Raw genomic sequence first — 20,938 nt, 5'->3', positions numbered from 1 at the left:
TTAGAATTGTTGTGTTTTTGTTACCTTAAAATGAGCCATTTATTTCTACATACTGAGCAGGTCCTCTCACACAGACTCCAGCATGTTGTTTCTACAGTAGTCCAGAACGGACAAACCAAATGCCGGCTCCCCTATACGCTTGGCACATGGAGAGAAGTTTCAGTTGGTTGCAATCTGAGATCTCCCTGCTAGATGCCACTAAATCCAATAAGCTTAACCTTTAAGTAAAAGTAGCAAAACCACAGTGTAGAAATACTTGGTTATGAGTAAAAGTCCCACATTGAAAATTTTATATATAATATAAGGTTCAAACAATTTTAGGTAGCTGGCATAAATAAAGGGACAGACGGAACGCAGGGAGAAAATCGCCGAACATAGGCCATGTGATGGTAAACAAAACTCTGCCACACATCGACAGATACTAGAGCTACTTTACATCGACAGTTACAGAATATAAATTTGTTGCCACGTTGTATTGAATGAAATGTTATTCACGGAAGATTACTGTTAAAGTTTCATTACACGCAACAAAAGTCCAAGTCATCTCCAAAACTTTCAATGATTTTTACTAATTCCATGACTTTCAACGCCTGGAAAATGACTTTTTTAGGTTTTCCATGACTGTATGGACCCTGTAAAGTAAAGTACACTAAAAGTACAAATGCTGCAGAATGCCCCATTTCAGAATAATAAATATTATATTTTTGTATTCTTATTATTGATGCGTTCATGTGCTCATCAATTTAATGTTGCAGCTGAAAAAAGAGGAGCTCATTTTAATTTACATACTTTATATATTGCCGGGTAGTTTAATCTATAATAATTCATTATAATGCATTAGTTGATTATATTTTCTAATAATAATAATAATAATCAGAATTTGTAAGGTAACTAGTAACTTGAGTTACAAAATAAATGTAGTGGAGTAAAAGTAAAAAGAAGTATAAAATGAAAATACTTGCGTAAAAGTATCTGAAAATTGCACTTGAGTACATTACTTAAGTAAATTTATTTTCCACCATGGGGATCAGTTGTGTTGTGTTATTGTGTGGTTTAATGCATGTGTTTAGACTCCATTACAGTGGTAATGAACTTCTTGTCTAACTCTGTAAAAAGGTGTATTTTCTGAAATGTCAGACTGTTCCTTTAATCTGCGGGACTTTAGTGTTGTTGTTGTTGTTTACCTGAGCCCAGTGGTTCTTGAACACTATCATGCAGGTCTCTGGATCCACCCCTTTCAACACCAGAGACTGCCCATCATCTCGGTTTCCATTGGCAACCATGGAGGCCATCATGGTGACCGGATCATATGCGAGTTAAACCATGTCATAGGCAGGAGAAGGAGGACATTCCTGACTGCTTACTGGGTGCAACCATAACCACAGGAGGAAGCATAATCACAGAGGTCCTGAGGACGCAGAAAAAAAAAAAGAAACACAAGCAGACATCATTATACACGGAGCCACAAAAAAAGTTGCTTCATAAAATATCAGCACAGATGCACAAATAGGACTGGTGATCGCAGTGCGTTTCTCTGCCTCTGCATGGCTAGACAGCAGCTATGACAGGCATGCAGGAAAGAGAACAATAACAGGCAAAGTCAGATGACTCAGTAGAGGAGAGAAAGAGACGCTCAGCTTTGGTTTGGAGAGTTGCCTGCCGCGCTCTGCACTTCTGACTGAGCTGTCAAATTGCTTTTGGACTACCTCACACGCCCAGAGTGGATTCCTGCAGGCCCCCTGACATCACTCTCATTACAAAAACATTTTTTGACATCACAAGGCGAACGGCGAGTGGGTGTGAGCTACTCTGGCTGAATGTGGGGAGTTAGGAGGGAAAGAAAAGACAAGCGAGGTCCCCACTGCTCACATTCCTTGTTTTTATAAAACAAGATATATTTTTAGTTGAAAATATCCTGAGGGCAGCGTTGCAGATCAGTTCCAACACTCACATTGGCACCATGGAAATCTGAAAATGCCAACTTTTTTCCTTCAGAAAGGAACTACTTTGTTGTTTCTCTTGGCGACGACTTAACTGGAAAGACTGACTCGGCTGAACAAGACAGAAGTTTTCTTTGACAACTCTTAGTGTAGTCCTTTTTCAAAACGGGATAATTTGTAAGTGAAAACTTCAAGGACAAATTCAGTTCTCCGCTATACGGTACAATGTTTACACGCCAGCACTTCAACAGGAAGGATGTTAGGATTTGCCTTATCTCTCCATGTTTCCTCTGCTGCAGACAGTGGATGTGACGATAATCATTACAGTTTGAGATGATGTCATATGTATATAAAGATCACAGCCATGTAATTTAACATGACTTATAAAATCTCCTCAGGAACATTTCACTCACTAAGAGTTTGCAGCAATGCTAACAGTAGGGATGTTCCTATCAACTTTTTTCCATTAAGTCGACTAGCAAAAAAAGCACTCTGGAAATAGTCAAACTGAGCACAATTTAATTAATCAGGCTAAACAATGTCCAACAAAAACAAAATCAATCAATAGTCACATTTTCTAATAACCAAAAGTTAAGTACCAATAAAATATGTGGCAAAAAGATGTAATCCTGTGATTTTTTTTGTTTGTTTGTTTGTTTTTGTTTTTAAATCCAGCATTGTTCACATCACTAACTAACCGATGCTTGTTTTTTATAAAGCAATATTTAACAAGTCAGTGCACCTCATGCCTATATCTAATTTAAATGTGTACATTAACAAAACAGTAATCCTTTAAACACTACGTTTGAGTGACTAGTATTTCTAGCATGCTAATAGCTGCTAATTAGCACTAATCAAAGTGCAGCTGAGACTGATGGGAATGTTGTCAGTTTTACAGACAGACAGTGGAAAAGGGATGACGTTAAGGCTATTTGTAGGCCAGCACAGAAGTTAACATTGGGTTCTCTCAACAAAAAAAAAAATCAATGGGGTTTTTCCATTGGATTATGGATTATTGCAGAGAAAAAGCTCTGTGTCAAACAAACAGGATTCATCCCCTGGGCAACGAGGACACGTGTACCAGAATAGTGGTTTAGATATTTCACTCAAAAATGGAAACATCAACGTCATACTGGCGATAGAGGAAAAGTCAGGAGATCACTAAAGTCAGCAGGCTTCATTGTCAGGGGAGCATGAATGTCTGTACTCAAATTTATCTGAATTAATCCAATAAAATGTTAAATTCTGGACCAAAGTGGTAGTTCAAACCACTGCCAACATCCCTGGAGTCATGCCACTATCGTGGCTAAAGAGGACATGACACGGTTTAAGTCTGTCTGCCTCCCACTAACACAACATCAGGACAATGTTAAACACCCACACTAAACAATACAGCATCATATGGACTCTGTCACCACGGGGGATCAACTGTAAAACACGCACCAGCTGCATGCCATAATACCACATTTGAGCCTCCAGCTCCTGCCCCTAAAAGTGCCTCTCAACCAATCACAGCTCACCCTCTTCTTTTGAATCCACTTTGCCACAGTGCCACAAAAACATCCCCGCCAACCACAGAGTTTAGGCGTAACGAGGCACACAAGCCGAACTTTCACCATCTGCTTTCAGTTAGAGGAGAGTTGCAGGCTCAGTGGATTCTTGAGAAGGAATGTAAAGCAGCGTGGCGAGTGTGTCAGAGTGTGTGTGTGTGTGTGTGTGTGTGTGTGTGTGTGTGTGTGTGTGTGTGTGTGTTTCTTACCTTTGCTGAACCATCTTCAATGGGGAGGGGTCGCTAAACAGACGAGGACCTCATTCTTGTCCTGTCTTCACACAAAAAAAGACAGATATGTCAAAGACAGGAGCAGGAAGTGAGTGTCCGTGTGAGAGGCAAGGCATGGTGGGAAGTGACTGGACATGAGTAAGCTTCTCCGAACGCCACTTGGACAGAGATGGAGAGGGAGGAGGTTAGAGGGAGGGAGGGGAGAGTAGGAGGGGGAGGGAGTAAAAAAGGAAAAACACTGTGAGAGAAAGTCTCCAGGAAGGGAGAAGGTAAAAAAATCAATAAAAAAAATAAATAAAACTGACAGCGGCTGTGTTTACAAGCATAAAACGTACAGAATAACACATGTCCACACTTCATATTTCCACAGGAATTCAACATCTATATCACATCCTCACGATCCCGCCATCATGGGAGAATAACACTATTGTCCGTTCCAATTAGTGTTGTGATGTAATTGGCATCATTCTCAACTGCGAGAGGCCCGTTCCTCAACGGTCCTCTCCAGCACTTACACCAAGCCGTCATGGGAATCATGTCATGTGATGCATCAACTTTAAAATTCTCAAAATCTACTTTTTTTCCCACACTGACCACCTAATCTCTCTGCAGTTTATGTTTTGGTCTGTAAGACTCTAAAAAATGTGGGTTTCTTGGAAAACATGCAACCTTTCATAAAAGCGTGATATCGTGTGAGAGTGAGAGGGAGACAGATGGAGGTGTGTGTGTGTGTGTGTGTGTGTGTGTGTGTGTGTGGGTGAGTTGGTTAAAGGAGAGTCATCAAACACTCATTTTGTTTGTCAGGATTGTTTTGTACCTCTCAATGGACTTGCAAATGCAGTTTTTCACCCAGCAGTAAAGTAAAAAAAGCCACCCATGGAGTTGTACATCACCTTTTATGAGTCACAGGGACTTTTTTTGCAAACATACGTGCAATTTTTAGTTCACTCTTGTTCAAGACATTTTGACATGGGGACAGGAGGAGCTTGGAAACTGAACCACCAACTATGTGGTTAAGGCTGACCAGCTCTATCAACTAAGATGCTGCAGCCAGAAACAGAAACAAGACCTGACAGAAGGCTTTCAAAAGCTGACATGTTAATCCTTTATGACTGGGATGATAGCAGTCGTGTAATCACACATCCTACAGTAAGTCTGCAGTGCAAAACTGATATCAAGAGTGGTACACATTTTACATAACACAGATTTTACTAGCATCTGTGTTTCTCCCTTTCACATTAAAATCCTTCAACCCAAAACAATTGGTTTGGCTTCACTAATTGAAATTATACTACAACTAAATGATAAAACCATATGGGTAACTTGCTAACAAAGTGCCTGAAGCTAGCTAAAATTATTTGATACCAGCAAGTCAAATGAATACATGAATCCAGGAAAAGTACGGGAATCAAACATGTCGCCATTACTGCCGTGGCATCTCCCTCATTCCTGCGCGCGTTTGAATACAAGCTGTACTGAGAAGTGTACAGTTTTCTATTTTAACCCTTACCTTTTACCTTCAGAAAGGACTTTGTTTCCAGTAACAACAGCAAAACAGTTTTTTGTTAACAGTCAATCTCTATTCACCTCACAGTTACTAGCATGCAGCTGCCTAGCCTAACATGGCGAAATAAGCAACGTTAGCTAAGTTAACACAGCTTACCGGGGGCTGAGACATCGTATAGGGGCTGCAGTGGTCGCACAGAATAAATTAACTCAATCAACTTTCTGTGGCATCATTGTGAAATATAAAGTTGTTTGCTCTAACTAAGGAAACCTAATGACCAAGAGGTAAATATCATTCGGTCCGCATCACAAACTGAACACATACAACACTAAAGTAATGCAGCCCCTTATTGACTGTGCTAACTAACGTTAGCTAGTAACTTTAGTAACATTACATTACGGCACTTCATCCCTTGACTATATGAGTATGTAAACTTGAATAACGTTACCATCACCATCCATATAAAGTACGTTCAACAATAACTGGGGGCCACCGGCTAACATGGTCAATCCAACCATAATGTTTTAGTAAATAATAGTAATAATAAAGTTTATTTATATAGCACTTATCAAAACCAACATTGCAAAGCACTTAACACTAAAAAAACACTAAAAACACAAAAAAATTTAAAACACATCACAAAAGAAAAATAGAAAAGCAATACAAAGGAAAATTTTTAAAAAGCAAGAAATATGACATTATTGTTATAATGATATGTGTTTAATCATGTCAGCAGGCCGCAGTCGATTGCTACCACAGCAAAGGCAGTGCAGCTAGATGACGGAAAACACATATTGGTTTCTGGACTCATCTATATTTTAGCACCCTATGTCTCCCACAGGGGGACAATAACAGTTTTGTCAAGTTAGCAAATACTTGCTGTTCATGGTACAGTAAGAGTCAGGATCCCACGGTTTCCCCCCCATTCTCTCTGAGGATCCCTTACTTCTGTATCCACTTTAGTCCTCTTGTAAGATCAGTTTTTCAGTTTGGGAGCTTATTAATTTATTTTGTTATTTTGGGGTTCTTTACATTGTTGGTAGTGCATTCAATAAACCAAATAAAATAAATCCAATAAACAGCGTTACACAACGACAAAAGTCCTGCAGAGCTAACTGTGTTAACCAGGGGTCAACTGAGGAGTGGTCACTACACTTCTGCAATGACACCATCCCAAAATCAACTGTAACCACCATTTGTGCACAGTGCAAATCAAGTGGCAATTAATTAGCCAGTGGGATACACACAGGTACGTGTGGCCGTACCTATACATTTGCATACTGAATGAGAAATTTACTAAAAATATTAGCAGGTTAAAATGTATAATTATTATCTCCTGTTGAGCCTTTTCTGACCTGGAGCCATGAATGGTTGAATGGGGCTCTTTAATTAAATGGTGTTGAAACATTTTGCGAAGATTACCCTACCTGCTACATCAGCCCATTTGCTGTTATGTGCTTTAATCAGACCCTGTTTATCTGAGTCATTTTTTTCTCTCAGGTTAATTTTCAGCTGTCTCAGTGTTGGTCCTGCTGTGTTGTGGGTTATGCAGACAGGTTATTGTCACAAACGTTCAGTTTCATACGGAGCCCCTGAGGGTTTGGTTTCTGTTATTTTTCAGTGGTACAACAGACTGCAAGATTAGCCTGATGTAAGCTGTGATTAGCTTCTTTCAGACAACAATACACTGGCAACAACTGCCTTCCTCCTCAATTATGCTTCATTAGGTACAAAACCTTTCTGTCTTGTACTATGGGCCAAATAGGTCAACACTTGGATTTATCAACTCAATACACCACAACTGAGACTGAGTACCAGCATCTTATAATATTCTGAAATATGAATGTGTGTGACATTTTCCAGCACAACAAAGGCTTGTTTTTGAAAAATAAAATGTGATTTTCAACTAATCTAGTAAAGGGCTTATGAATTAAAGTCATGACCTACATCGTGCTCTCATTTACAGTACCTTCTGTCGAGTTGTCATTGAGGGAGAGCCCGCAGTTACCCTGAAGACACTGCTCCAAATGCTCAAAATAAACTGAAGTACAGTAAAGCCAGAAATGGGACAAGCAGAGCACATGCCAAAGTATAAGTTGTTAAAAATACATCTTTTGTGCATGTGTGTGTGAGTCTGAGAGTTGGGTCTTGAGAGCTGAATATTTACATGAGAATGCAGCATTTTGTGTTTATGTTTTTGTCTGTTTACAGTCTCAAAATACAGGCACAGTGATCTCATTACCCCACACCAGCCTTGCTGGATTCTCCTGATTTCCAATTATCCAATTATGGCAATTTCATAATTACATGTATTTGCTACTTCCTCGTCTCCACAGTCGCAATTAACAGGGCAGATAAATCCAGCCTAGGATGCAGATGTAGTTAGCTTACTCATAGACACTTATTCTTTTCAAACATGAGAGGACATTTGGACGTCGCAGGGTCACGTTTTTGAGAAACACACAGTGCCAGCACTAATAAACATCATTCTCTGACTGTAATTCAGTATGCAATAATTCTTTTCTAAATGTGTATTAACGTTGAGGACTATGGATTCCTACCATCTAAATGAGAATAAGGTTTACTGCCAAGTAGATTTTTACATGCAAGGAATTTGTTCCATTACTTACTTTTATCAGCCTTGTTTTTGAATGATTTGTTCTTTAATATGCCTTTAATATCTGTGATAATATTTACATGTTGCTCTTTTTGACATGGTTTCGGGTGCTGTTGACATTTCCTCTCAAGGAAACAGAAACATAAATACATTTTTAACAAAAAGGAATTTGCCTTGGTAAATTAGTGCATAACACTTAATATATTAAGAGAAAGAAGTAGCCTCCTACATAAGTCAATTATCCTAAAGAGATTTTATTTATATTTTTGTAATTAAAAAGGGTATAAATATATTAAAGGGTGTAAATTATTATGTTTTTAAAATGAAATGTACATTGTTTGAAACTAGGAGGATGGATTGTGGCAATGCAGATTTTATTTTTATAGCACATTTCATTACATGTAAACTCAAAGTGCTTTACATCGAATGACAACAGATAAAAGAAAATGTGAGAACATGAGCAGCAAAATATCGACCAGATGTCAAAAACAATATCTCAGCCACAAAATTTTTGGAGAAATGTGTTTACTTTGTTATGTTTCAGCATCTTTTAAAGTCACATTGATTTGCTGGAGGAAAGCAGAATGGTAACAAATCAAATCAGGGTCAAGAAACTAGTTTCTAAAATGCCATTAGGGATAATTCACTACACTACACACAGTGTTGTTTTTTAAGTGAAAAAAAGCTTTGGTGCACTGACTATCTTCCTCTCTTCTCCTTCAGTCTTCATCTTTTGACTTGTTTTTTACTTTTTGATTTATTTGATGTTGGGCCGTGACTGAAGGTTTTACAAGTCTAGTACTCAGTAACACCAACAGATCTAAACTCGCTTCTTTTACTGCTATTTTTTGTAATGTTACATCATGTTTTAGGGGTTCTACTTCATGGTGGACGCCTTCATTTATTTCTGCCGGTCTGACACAGACTGAATAGCAGAAGTGGGAGTAAATCACATAGTACAAGTCTCAAATTAGTGTGGTGACAAGCAAGAAACGCATATTGAGTCCCTGCTGTAAGTCAGCAAATCGCAAGTGAAGTCATCTGAAATTTTGACAATGTACTCCAGTTTCCACAACAACCGAGAATGGGGCTCCAAGGTTATAACACAGCCCTTTAGCTCTAAAGGACTCTCAAGTGAAAATGGAAGCCAATAAGCTAAACAGACACATTCACGTACTCTTCTTTGTGTTGTGGTGGTTGCTTCACAGATTTTTCAGCTGCAGACATTACATATTGCTGTTCTCATCTCGCTATCATCATCATAAACATAATCCTTTTATCAAAATTATATTATTTTTGAATTAGCTCCCATCAAGCTGGTTGCCGTGTCCAGTAGGTTGCCAGGTTTTCAAGCATTGCACTAGAAATCACCTGATGTGTTTCACGTGTTTCATCTATGTTTCAAAAACAAAACATAACTTAGATACTGAAAATGATAATAATAATAATTAATTTTAAAAAAGTCATTTGGGGTCTAAAGTCTCATATCATGAATATCCAATTCAACTTTACTCTTTTATTAGTGTTAGCCAAGCAAGTTTCAGGCCCTCATATTGCAAATTGTGATTCGAGTCAAGTCATGTGACTCAGTTTCTTCCACCTCAGCTGAATAATGCTCACATAAAATATGAACGCTAAATTCAGGAAAACGAACTAACTACAAAACTTAAAGCTGTAACAAAGCCAACTATAATTTCCTTTTATTTTGTAAAAAATTAATGGACACAATACACCATTATTCAAAGCCCAGTTTCTTCACATGTGCCGTGCAACGTTGAGTTGCTGAACTCTTATCCACAAAAAAAGTGTATGACTAACCCTTATTGTGAAGGAATTTGATAACAGATAGGAGTTGTTACAAGCAATTTGTTTTGCCTAAACATGTCATGCCTTTTCCAAGTTGTCAGCTGCAAATTATTTCATCAGTTAAAGTCATTATTTATTATCACTGCACAGACAGTCATCTCCCCACTCCCAATGTAAACATGATGACAAAGTGAGGACATGGGCTTGGCTGTTGTGTTGCGCCTCAGTGTTTTTGTCAAAGTAGCTCGCAATAATCAAAAGCAGAGAGAAAGCCCGAGGCTGAGAGGAGCAAAAGCAAGGTAAAAAAAATAAAAAGAGAAATGCTCACCCTCGAGGGGTTTTGTCTTTTTTTTCTGATCTGGTTTCTGGTATTGTCAGCTCTCTGCCATCTAAGAGGCTTTCATACACACAGGCGTGGTCTGAACAAATAGCTTACAGGCATCACACACCCTTAACTCAGAATAGAGATCATATTTCACACTAAAGAGGAGTTTCAAACCTCAGTCCAACAGCCTTTATTAATGAAAAGTCAGATAAAATGTGACTTAAGCATATTTCAGCGCATTTCTTTACTAAACTTGCTTTGAGTCTACAGTGGGGTGTTTGTGGTGCTAGATACTAAACTGTAACGTCCAGCTGAGTTTCATTTCCCTTGATGCATCCTTATTATAAATATAGAGAGACCAGGTGGCAGTCATGGTAACCCACTGACAGACAGGCCCATTAAAGTGATAGCAGCCGATGAAATATTTAAGAGCTACAGGTGAAGCCATTGAAAGGACGGTAGAGCCCGGTCTGATAATTTATAGTGTTTACTTTCCTAATCCAATCAACACCACAGCAGGAAGGAAACAGGCCATTCATTTTCTTATCTGTGTTTCTATTATTTCCCTCAGTGACCGCTGTGTCCGATCATTTATCTTAAGGAGAAAGACAGATTTAGATTCAACTCATGTTCAGAGCAAATTGCAAAGTTAAAAATGACACAAGGATATTTTAAACTATCAGACATCTATTGGTTTTTTTTGCCATTTTTCTTTTAAATCTCAGAAAAGACAAATTCATTTTAAAAATTTAAAAATAAGAATACAACCCAAATCCCACATTCTTAATCAATAATTCCCCAATCCTTTTTTTGACAACAGCAAATAAATTTCAAAATTGTCCAAATATTGAATCTGCATCCAGAAGGGTATCAATAAACAAGTACTGCAATGTGGGATAAACTGTTTTAAATTGCCAGTTAGAAGAGTCTTTTTCATGGTTTTCCCTGAACAGCAATGGTTAAAGGGGCTCTGCAAAATTCAGAATTCAGTATTTAAGAAAGGATTTCTTCTACTTTATTTAATAATGGCACATTACTTCTAGCTCTTTTGCATTGATGTATTTAAAGATATTGATACCAGAACCCAAGATGGTGGTTATTCAATTTTATGAGAAATACTCACCAGGTGTATATACCAAAGAAAAAGTTTCTGGCTTCTGAGTTTTAATTCCACTGCTTGCAACCGACTGAATATACATGGTAGTGTTTCTCCCGTTGGCTCTGCCCTTGAGTTCACATGGCTCATAGACTAAACATCGTGATGACGTCACAGATTTTTAAATCGCTTCTCTCAGCTCAAGGAAATTTTTAATATAAAACCTCCATGGATCAAAAACTCATCATAGATTCATAACTGACCTTGTTTGTAGTTTGAGGTGTCCAGTCAATAGTTTTACAAACGTGTCTTTTATAATGATGGTCTACAGGGAAAATGGTTTTTGGGATGCACAGGATGTTTCATTGTGGTACGGCGAGTGGCCGCTGGGAAAAATTGGAAGCAAAGCTGAGCGGTGTTCCTGGGGGCCAGAGATCAGTTGACCACAACAAACCAGGGAAAAGTTCGGATTACAATACACACACAGAGGTAGTGTGACATTTTCTGCTTAGGAAACCATTACTCAACATACCTTACATTGCAAATAGCTGTTTGCAGCTTTATTAATATTCTGAATACTGCATACAGACCTTTAAAAATGTACCTGTTCGGGACATATAATAGGAATAAGAGAATGAAAGAGAATAATTTAAGGAGAATTTCAAATACATTTTGATATAAGTTTGCTATTGTTAAAATAAGCCAACAATGAACCTCAATGTATCATACATACATAATTTTCTGTATAACCCCACAAAGCTTGTCTGTTTCCAAACAACACAACTCAACATGTGCTGAATAATGAGTGTAAACAGCTTATGAGATAAGACAGTGATTATGTAAGCAGATCTATAGTGTTGTTGCTGCGGGTCTGTGGATTCTCACACGCTCATGAAGGCTAACAGGGTGTTGGCTGATGTATTCATCTCCAAACAGGTTTTAGAAACAGGCTGTTTCTAACATATTGCTCAGTGATCACGCGATTCATTAGCATGTTCAAACACACACAAGGTGCTTAGTGTAGCCAGGAGGGGAGAAGATGAGTTAACAGGAAACACCCAGTAGGGAAAAATACGCCGTTCAAAAAAATGAGCTCACTCAAAGAAGTAGATAAAGACTTAAAGAGGCCAACTAGAGGACAAAAGAGCCCTTATACCCCATTGTTAGGATCAAAGACGTGGCCAACTTCACATGCTGCAGCTCTCTTGAAAGAGAGCTCAGCCTTCGGTAGAGGGAGAGGCGCTTTTTACTGCAGACAGGTGAGATAGCATCCTGCTCCCTGCCACTGATATTTGCAAAGTGAAATGTCAGCTCTCACCCGTGTATGCACGAGTCATTGCATGTTCCGTATATAAAGTGTGTTTACAGTTTGTATTGATCTTTCTTCAGCAACCCAGGGATTAAGATGTTACCTTGGATAACACTGGAAGGACTGTAGAAGATAACTCATAGTTTCCATGCATTTTTCCAACTCCTCTCTTCATATACATGCATGCATATTCCTTATTACAGCTTTTATTACAGCTTTGCCAAAACTACAAATCTATGATGGCCTAAGACTTTTTCACAATTCTGCATTTCTTTTTTTTGTTTTGGGGTTGGGTTTTTTTTTGCCTGAAAAAAGTTAAATTTCTTTTAGACAAAAGACAAAAGCTGTGTTCAAAACTGTTCCCTATCACAGAAATAGTGCACTATATGGTGTGCTTGCCATTTTGTAGTAGTGTTCAAATTCTCGGCGGTTAATTGCACCGACATTAAAGTGCACTATAAAATGGCCACAATGCAAATTTTTGTGTACATACGATGTACCCTACATTTTACTCCCAAATTTAACAATGCAATGCAGTCATGTATTTCCGGAGTAAGAAAATTACAGTGTGGTGTCCGAAATCTCGTTCGGTCATTCCCTATATAGTTCGAAATTTAATATACACTACGTAGAGAATAGTGAGTGAGCGAGTAAACAGTTTCGAACACAGCTTAAGTTCTATGGCTCTGCGATGCTTTTGGAGACAGAGTGGTGCTCGGTACTAAATGCTAACACTAGCGACTTTTTCATAATACTGATGTTTAGTAGGTTAAACATGTTCACCATCTTGGTTTAGCGTTTCAGCACGCTACCCAGGGGCGTCGCCAGGAATTCTGGGCCCCATGAAAACATATCTCATTGGGCCCCATCACTACGGCCCAAGCCAACCCTGTACAATTGTTATAACCACACCTGCATTACCCGATGACCCATTAAAAGCAATAAACAACTATAACTTTGTTTTACACTCCTGAAAAATGTGAGAGGGGCCTCTGAGAGAGACTCCACATTTTTTCTAGAAAGGAATTCTGAATGTTTGTTCATTAACTCAGACAATTTTAGTTAACTTATTGCAGTCACTACTTAAAGAGAAAAAAATGAAAATAAAAAAATAATTTTTATTTCAGGCCCAATAAGGGCCCCCTCCCCACTTGGGCCCTGGGTAGTCAGTCCCACTTTTCCCCCCACTATGACGCCCCTGACGCTACCAATTACTTTTGCAGGGACTTGGTCATAAAACAAATACGTTCTGACCTGATGATGGCGTCTGGACCAAAGTTTTGCACCAACCACAAGAACGTCCTTGCCAGCCTGAGAGTCACACAGATATTTAAATCAGCCTTAAAGCCCCAACATGTGCAACTGTAGAATGTAAACACATCATAACAACCTTCCCATTTATCATAACCAAAATGTTACAAATGCTTTCTATGACAGGTCACAAGACATGTTTCACTCTATGTCCCTCTGACCCTCACAGGCTAAATTACCACATTGTATGTGCACAATGTGGGCTGGTGACATCATTCCTACTTTCATGTTGGTATGAGGCCTCAGCCCGTCCCCACACTACAATAGGCGTCTGTCAGTGATAAGAATGTGTTCAGTGTGGGTATATCCTATCTCCGCTCTGCTGCTTCCTCTAAAGCTCGTTTGCATCACGTCTCAATTGCCGATAAAAGAAAAAAAACATGTTTGCGTGTGGAATGTGAGATACAGCGCGTCTGTGAAGTTCACAGATGTTTATCAGAGATGATGAGAGCAAGCTGCAGCACCGACTGCACTCGTGTAATTAGCCAGCTGGATGAAAAGAGGATTTTGAAAAGCTACAGAATGTATACACAGTGCAGTACACACAGCTAACCCAAAAAACTTTGAGTTTGTTTTTAAAGGGAATACAGAGCATACCAAAATGCCTGTCGGGCTCATCTGTGTCAAATATTTGTTTGGGTGTGGATAACTAGCGAACCTGTTTTTCTTTTTTCTCAGTTCCATTTTTACGCTTTTAAAACTCTGCCTTTATTACAAGTTTGGCTGAGGAAAGAAAATGTTCCCTAGTCTTCAGGTGACTGAACACTTCCCAAATATGGCAACACCTTTTTTTTTTTTACAAAAATATTCAAGGCAAAAGAGATGCAGACTACTGTAGTAACCCTGGCCTCTTACACATTGTGCACCATGATGTTTTACTACATAAGTGATGAAAAAAGCAGGCTGCATGAACGTAACTTGTGCCTTCAGTCTGGGTCATTGTTAAGACAACAAAAGTGGTTCAACCTGATTCAGTTACAATCTCTATTCTTTTCTCTCTAAAGAAAAGTTTTTTTAAAAAGGCACCGCAGAGAGTTTTCAGGGGAAAGAGGGTCATTCTGTACTAGGCTGAAACATACGTTGGCCAACAAATACACCAGTATTCAGCCTACTTTTCACATACATAATGGTTGATTTCTACAGGTATGTTTCGAAAGAAGTCTAAACGTCGTTAGCTTAACCGAGAATATCAGGGCGCATGGAAAGAACAGCTAGCCTAGCTTTCAGTATTTTTTTTTTATCTGTATTTTTTAGGGTGCATTCATAAATCATATCTGACACTCTACATTAAAATGAGAAAGAGCTGTTGTTCCAAAAAATGGAGCGTTATATTTCTACATGTTGCTCTGGATCAGTGGTTCTTAACCTTGGTTCGATCAAACCCTAGGGGTTCGGTGAGTCTGTCTCAGGGGTTCGGCGGAGCCTCCGCCGCGGAGGTCAAGACACACCCGACTCATCGTGTCAATTCGTGATGACACGCCCCGCTTGGCCATCACTGGCTGCAGATGATCACGTTACATTGCTTGGCCAATCAGTGCTGCGGGGAATCATGCACGGTTCATTTTGTGCACCAGTAAAAAAAACATATACCTATGTCTTGAATTTGAAAAAAATCATATTTTATTTTTCACTAAAGAAGGGTTCGGTGAATGCGCATATGAAACTGGTGGGGTTCGGTACCTCCAACAAGGTTAAGAACCACTGCTCTGGATAACCAAATGGTACGTTCCAACAGCACTCTAAATTTACAAAAAGATATAGAGATATAGATAAAGATATAGATGTAAAAGTGGAATCAACCCTCTAATTCAACTCTTGGAAAGAAACCCCAAAATACTGAACCAATCTGTTCATACAAAAAGGGGTTAAATACAAGGTGACGGTGACACTTTAATACTGCTAGACACCATAATGCCACACAGCTTTAATGTTGTCTGTTCTCAGGGTCAGCGTTGGGGCATGAGTGGGTAAGGTGGGGCTAATCCCAAACTCGAGACAAAGCTGAGCTGGCTGCGTCTGTGATAGGAATGGGGGGACAGGTTAACACACACACACACACACACACACACACACACACACACACACACACACACACACACACACACACACACACACCTGCTGTTACAGTGACTGCAGCACCTGTTCCTCTTAAATTTCCCACAAGTTATACTTAATGTATACTGCATTTAAATCACTAATTCACAAAAAAACACAACTTTGATATATGTTTTTGCAATAATTGCAATCACGCACCAGTTAACTTTCTATTGTTTATGAGTTTAAAATGAAAAATAAAAGCAAATTAAAAAACACTACTTTCAAACAATCAGTAGCTCTTAGTATAGGTGAAGCTAATCCGATCAATCACAAACTTGTGACCCGCACCTATAGGCCTACATCTAATCACATTAGTATGACCATTAGTCACAGTCTGGCATGCTGCGATGGAGACTCACAGAGATCCTGTGTGTGAACATATTGGTTGCAGGTCCGAAAACAGATGTTAGCCAAAAAGATTTCCGACCAAATGAGATTTAATTCCCCTCTTAACACTGCTAGTAATCATACAGATGACTGATTAGCCACACATTCCTCCCATTCCTCAGAAACTCATATCATAAAGTTTTAGCTACACTCGCATTCTTTGCTGCATATCAGTGTTTATGTTCAAGCAAGGGAGCAGTCATAAAAAGTGTGGAAAATCGCAGAGATTTAAATTTTTGCTGCGGTCTCTGGAGTGAACGGATTAAGAGGCAGAGACTCGCAGCATGAAACCAATTATAAACAGAGATCAGACGGTACTAATTTAGACACCATCAGAAAGATCTTTCTATGAAATAATCCTAAATGAGAGCAGCGTTGTTAAAAACAACAACAAAATCACACTAAACTGCTGCCCTACTATTATGAAAACCTCATAATGTCACATCTTTTACATTGACTGCATTAACAAATCCCTTTTAAGTGGTGAGAAACCCTGATATATTTACATCTCTCCCCCAGAGAGCAGCTCAGCTCAGAGTGCAGAAAAGAGTCACTGTTGGTGCTACTGGCCTTTAAAGAGCAACCACATGAAGAGCGTTTTTATGACCACAGCAGCCACATTTGATGATGGCATGCAGACATTTGTGGAGAACACTTGTTCTCATACTGAAGACCAAACTATTTGACAAAAAAAAAAAAAACACAGAGATGGGTCAGTTGTTATTATGTGACCTGCAGCATGGAGTTTCAGTGACGTGATAACACATGTTTAATGGGGCAGAAGGGGGATGTGAAAGTGACCATGACCAAAAAAAAAACTCCACACAGGTCATGTGACAACAACTGAAGGATCTATGATAACTAGGCAAACTGCATCAACTGGTTATAAAACAGTACTCTTTTATAATAAGAGGCAAAAAAAGGCAATAATGGGAATCTTGTGTCAGGTTTGTTTCAATTAAAATGAGTTCAAGAGAAAACTGTTTTGAAAAGGCCCTCTGTTGCAGTGTTAAAAAGTTAGTTAAAACAATGAGTTCATTCGTTCATCAATGTGTTGGGATTAAATTAAACTATTCTGATGATCAATCGATTGTTTTGAGACATTTTTCAGGCAACAAGTCTAAAACTTCTCAAATGAAAGGATAGTAGGCTAAAAAATATTGAGATTTTGGACTGGTCACTGGACAAAATATAATATTTGAACGGGTTATCTTGGCATTTTTCACTATTTGTTGCAATTTTATGGGCAAAACAATTCACTGCTTAAATGAGGAAACCCATCAACTGCCAAGAAATTCTGAAAACTACCGTTAGTTGTAGCTCGAGAAAGAAAATACCTTTAAAGGTTTAGTATGTGAGATTTAGTGGCATCATGCTGCGAGGTTGCAGACTGCAATCCTCGATGTATCACGGGAACTGGATTAAGTGCTGGCCACTGTTCATTTCCATGAATGTTGCTCAGCATTAACCAAAAAAGATGAATTTCCATGGTATGAAATGACCCAGATCTTCCACATCTCAGGGCTCATGGAGTCCAACAGAGACAGTGGCTGAGCAGCTAACTTCTGGTTTAGCCCTCCGCTTAGCGTCTGTTAACAGGCTTTTGAAAAAATCCATCTAACATATAAACAAACAGGGTGAAAAATAATCCCCCTGCAGCTGAGGCTGAGTAATAAATCAGAAACAGGATGAAATAGCTCCTTAGACTATTACTCAACAGAGTTAGAGAGAAACCTGAACACAGTTTCACTTATTCATGTTTGCCATCTTCTCTCTACAAAAACATCAGCGGACTGTGAATCACATTGATTTAGCAGGTGGGAAGGGAACACCTGTGAAGGAATGACACTTGCACAAGAAGCCAGGCCATGAAACATTAATGCTGTTTGCTGGTAACTGGACACCAGCTGCACTCTGCCTCCCTCACAATGGATACCTGAGTTCAAAGCTCATTACAGGAGCCTGTAAGGTGAATCAGGACAGGTAAACTGCAAAATAACTCACAATAATTACACGTGGATATTTAACAAGACACGACGCTGTGAGCACTGTGCAGGTTTGTGCAGGAAAAAGAAACCAGATCCATCTGAAAACATGTTATTAAGCAGTGACTGGTTTATTGGCCGAGGCTGCAAAAAACTGAGCTATGATTAGAGATAGGGTGGGTCTGTCTCTATGGTGAGGACACAACAGCGAAGCATAGTTTTTCCACTTATTTCGCTTTAACATGCAAAACTAGTTGTCATTTTTTTTAATGGGAATCTCCCAGTAAACCCAGCAGACCTCTGGAGAAACACAACACACATGCCAATCACAGACAGCAACTGTCAAAGACAACACATGGTCCGACAACAACACAAATGTCCCTCTCACGTCGTAATTTAACTGTTAATGTAAAGTTATAACCGTAAACAAGACTAAATGTTTCGAGTTTTTCGGTCTCACCGTCAGACGGATCCTCCGGTTGGTCGGTAAAGAGCGCACAGCAGTTTGAACAGCGTCGTCCGGCAGGTTTAACCACAAACACACTCGGTTCGTCCTCTCAGCCAAAAACAACCGCGTCTTTCTTTGTCACAGTTTCATAATTTCCCCGTTTCATAATCGTACGCGGAGGTATTATACATGTACCGGGCTACTTAACCTGGTCCGCGGCGCACACACACACACACACACACATACACAAAGGTGAAACTACACTAATCTTCAACGCTCCTCCCACTGAGTTAAACAGACACACACACCACCCACACACACACGCACACTGGTGTGGCTTTTTTGCTCATTATAGTTTCCTCTAAAAGTGGCTTATAAATAACTGAAAAGTGCCATATAATGTAGTGATGTTTGGGGTTGAAACTTTGAAAAAGTTTGTCCCCTTAAATGCCTGCAAGCTGCCTCGTTTGGTCTCCAAAAAAGCACCACTCCCCTGGAGATTTAAAAAACAATACTTGTCATGTTCCAATTTTTTTCCCAAAACTTTGATTTACGAAAGAGAATTGCACAATCTTATTTTTGCATTCAGAAAAACTAATACTATAAATAAATAAATAAATAAATAAATAAAAAATTGACATTAGAGCTCTGCAGTTTGGCGCCACCTGTGGGACAAATAAATGAGTTACTGTTAATTTGCCTTAGTGTCTCATTTGATACAAATATTGGCTTAGCCTAGATAAATTGAACAAATATTTATTATTTCCGATACAGTTAATGCAGAAATCCAGACTCTACTCTTTAATTAATTAATTTTTATTTAATTAATTATTTAATTAATTAATTTCTCCACATTAACATTACTTAAACATGCAGGCTCAATTTTATCCAAATTTTATTCAGTGGTAAATGAAGGGCCTGAAAGCCACACTCAAGTAAAAGTTCTGATCTTACCCAAAAATGACTTTGGTAGGAGTCCAAGTCATCTATTACAATTTTACACACGTAAAAGTCTTAAAGTGTTTTATTTATTGTATTTAAGTATCAAAAGTAATTTTATTATGTTAAATGTACTTAAGTATTGTAAATTAAAGTACAAGTAAATGCTTATAATAAAAAAGTAGCAGACAAAACATTTTTTCAGTATTTTTTCATAGGATTTACACCACCACCTTAAAAAATACAGCCTACATTAAGCTTGAAGAAATTCAACGTTTTTCACAACTTAAAGGATTTAAAGAATAAAATCAATTTTTCTATTCTCCTCCCACTCGTCGACCCATCCCTCCTCCCCCTTCCTTCCTCAGTTCCTGCCCTGTACTTAGAGTAAATGTAGTGTAGTAAAAGTTAACATTTTATTTAGTAATTGTAGTGGAGTACAAGTGAAAGTTGAAAGAAAAAAAAAAAAGAAACTCACTTAAACTACAGATATGCCCAAAAATACTTAAGTACTGTAACAAATTTTTTATTACTTACCATTAAAACACTGATTATAGGGCAATACTACCAAAATCAAGAATCCTAATATGTTATTTCCATGTCCTAGAAAAGTTCAATCAATATGTGCACGAGTCACTCTCTCTCAAAGTCAGAGACTAGTAAGTCTAAAACTTGTAATGTCCTCAATAAAGTCTGAAGTTGCTTTCAGTAAATAACCTGATTTTGGGGACCTACAGACTTCAGCGTTTGTTTACAGGCAAGAATGTGGCCAGTTCTGTAGCGACATCTCGTGGAAAAGTAATTTAATTGCATTTTTTTTTCAATAGTGCATCTCTCCATTTAAAGGAAGTGTTTACGAACAGTTCATGAGCTGTGAAATAGTAGACTATTTAGATAATTGGGTCAAGTAAAAGGAGCAATGTGTAAAAAAAAATGTTATACGAGTTAAAAGCCTGCATTTAAAAGTTTGCAAAAGCAATTAGTAACTAAAAGCTATAAAAAAAAAAAAATAAATGTAGTGAGGGAAAAAATGCATTATTTATCTGTTAGATATAGTAGAGTCAAAGTATTGGCACAAAGTAGCATGAAATGGAAAAACCCATGCAAAGAACACAATGCTGTTGATAAAAGAGAAACTTATAGACAAGGTTTATCTCTATTATTATTATTATTATTATTATTATTATTATTATTATTATTATTATTATTATTATTATTCAGTACTAATTATCATCGTCATCATTAATAATAATTTGATTTTACACTTGTTCCAGTTGCCAGAGACGATATTTTTGCCATTTGTTTGTTGTTAGTCAAACAGATTTGCATTTTTCATTTACAATTACAAAGTCTATTGTATATAAGAAATAAAAAAAAACTGAAAAAATAAA

At 38.2% G+C, this 20,938-nt stretch overlaps 1 protein-coding gene across 4 annotated transcripts in view; it reads right to left on the bottom strand.

The window, feature by feature from the left end:
- Positions 1 to 18,850, bottom strand: part of fhip1aa (FHF complex subunit HOOK interacting protein 1Aa) — a 39,211-nt gene extending 20,361 nt beyond the window's left edge. The window contains exons 1-4 of one of the 4 annotated variants that reach the window (XM_042485308.1): positions 18,621 to 18,850; positions 13,635 to 13,691; positions 3,700 to 3,764; positions 1,185 to 1,408 (exon numbers count right to left, since the gene is read on the bottom strand). In XM_042485308.1, the coding sequence (XP_042341242.1) occupies positions 1,185 to 1,295 (111 nt within the window). In that variant the 5' untranslated portion in view covers positions 1,296 to 1,408; positions 3,700 to 3,764; positions 13,635 to 13,691; positions 18,621 to 18,850. Of the gene's footprint in view, positions 1 to 1,184; positions 1,409 to 3,699; positions 3,860 to 13,634; positions 13,692 to 18,620 lie in introns of those variants that run through there. The other 3 variants (XM_042485306.1, XM_042485309.1, XM_042485307.1) reach the window with 3 other exon arrangements.
- Positions 18,851 to 20,938: the final 2,088 nt, after the last annotated feature.

This window comes from Plectropomus leopardus, chromosome 4, assembly GCF_008729295.1.
Source record: "Plectropomus leopardus isolate mb chromosome 4, YSFRI_Pleo_2.0, whole genome shotgun sequence".
NCBI lineage: Eukaryota > Metazoa > Chordata > Actinopteri > Perciformes > Serranidae > Plectropomus > Plectropomus leopardus.
The sequence above is the reverse complement of the archived record's forward strand: the minus strand, read 5'-3'. Positions and strand labels throughout refer to the sequence as shown.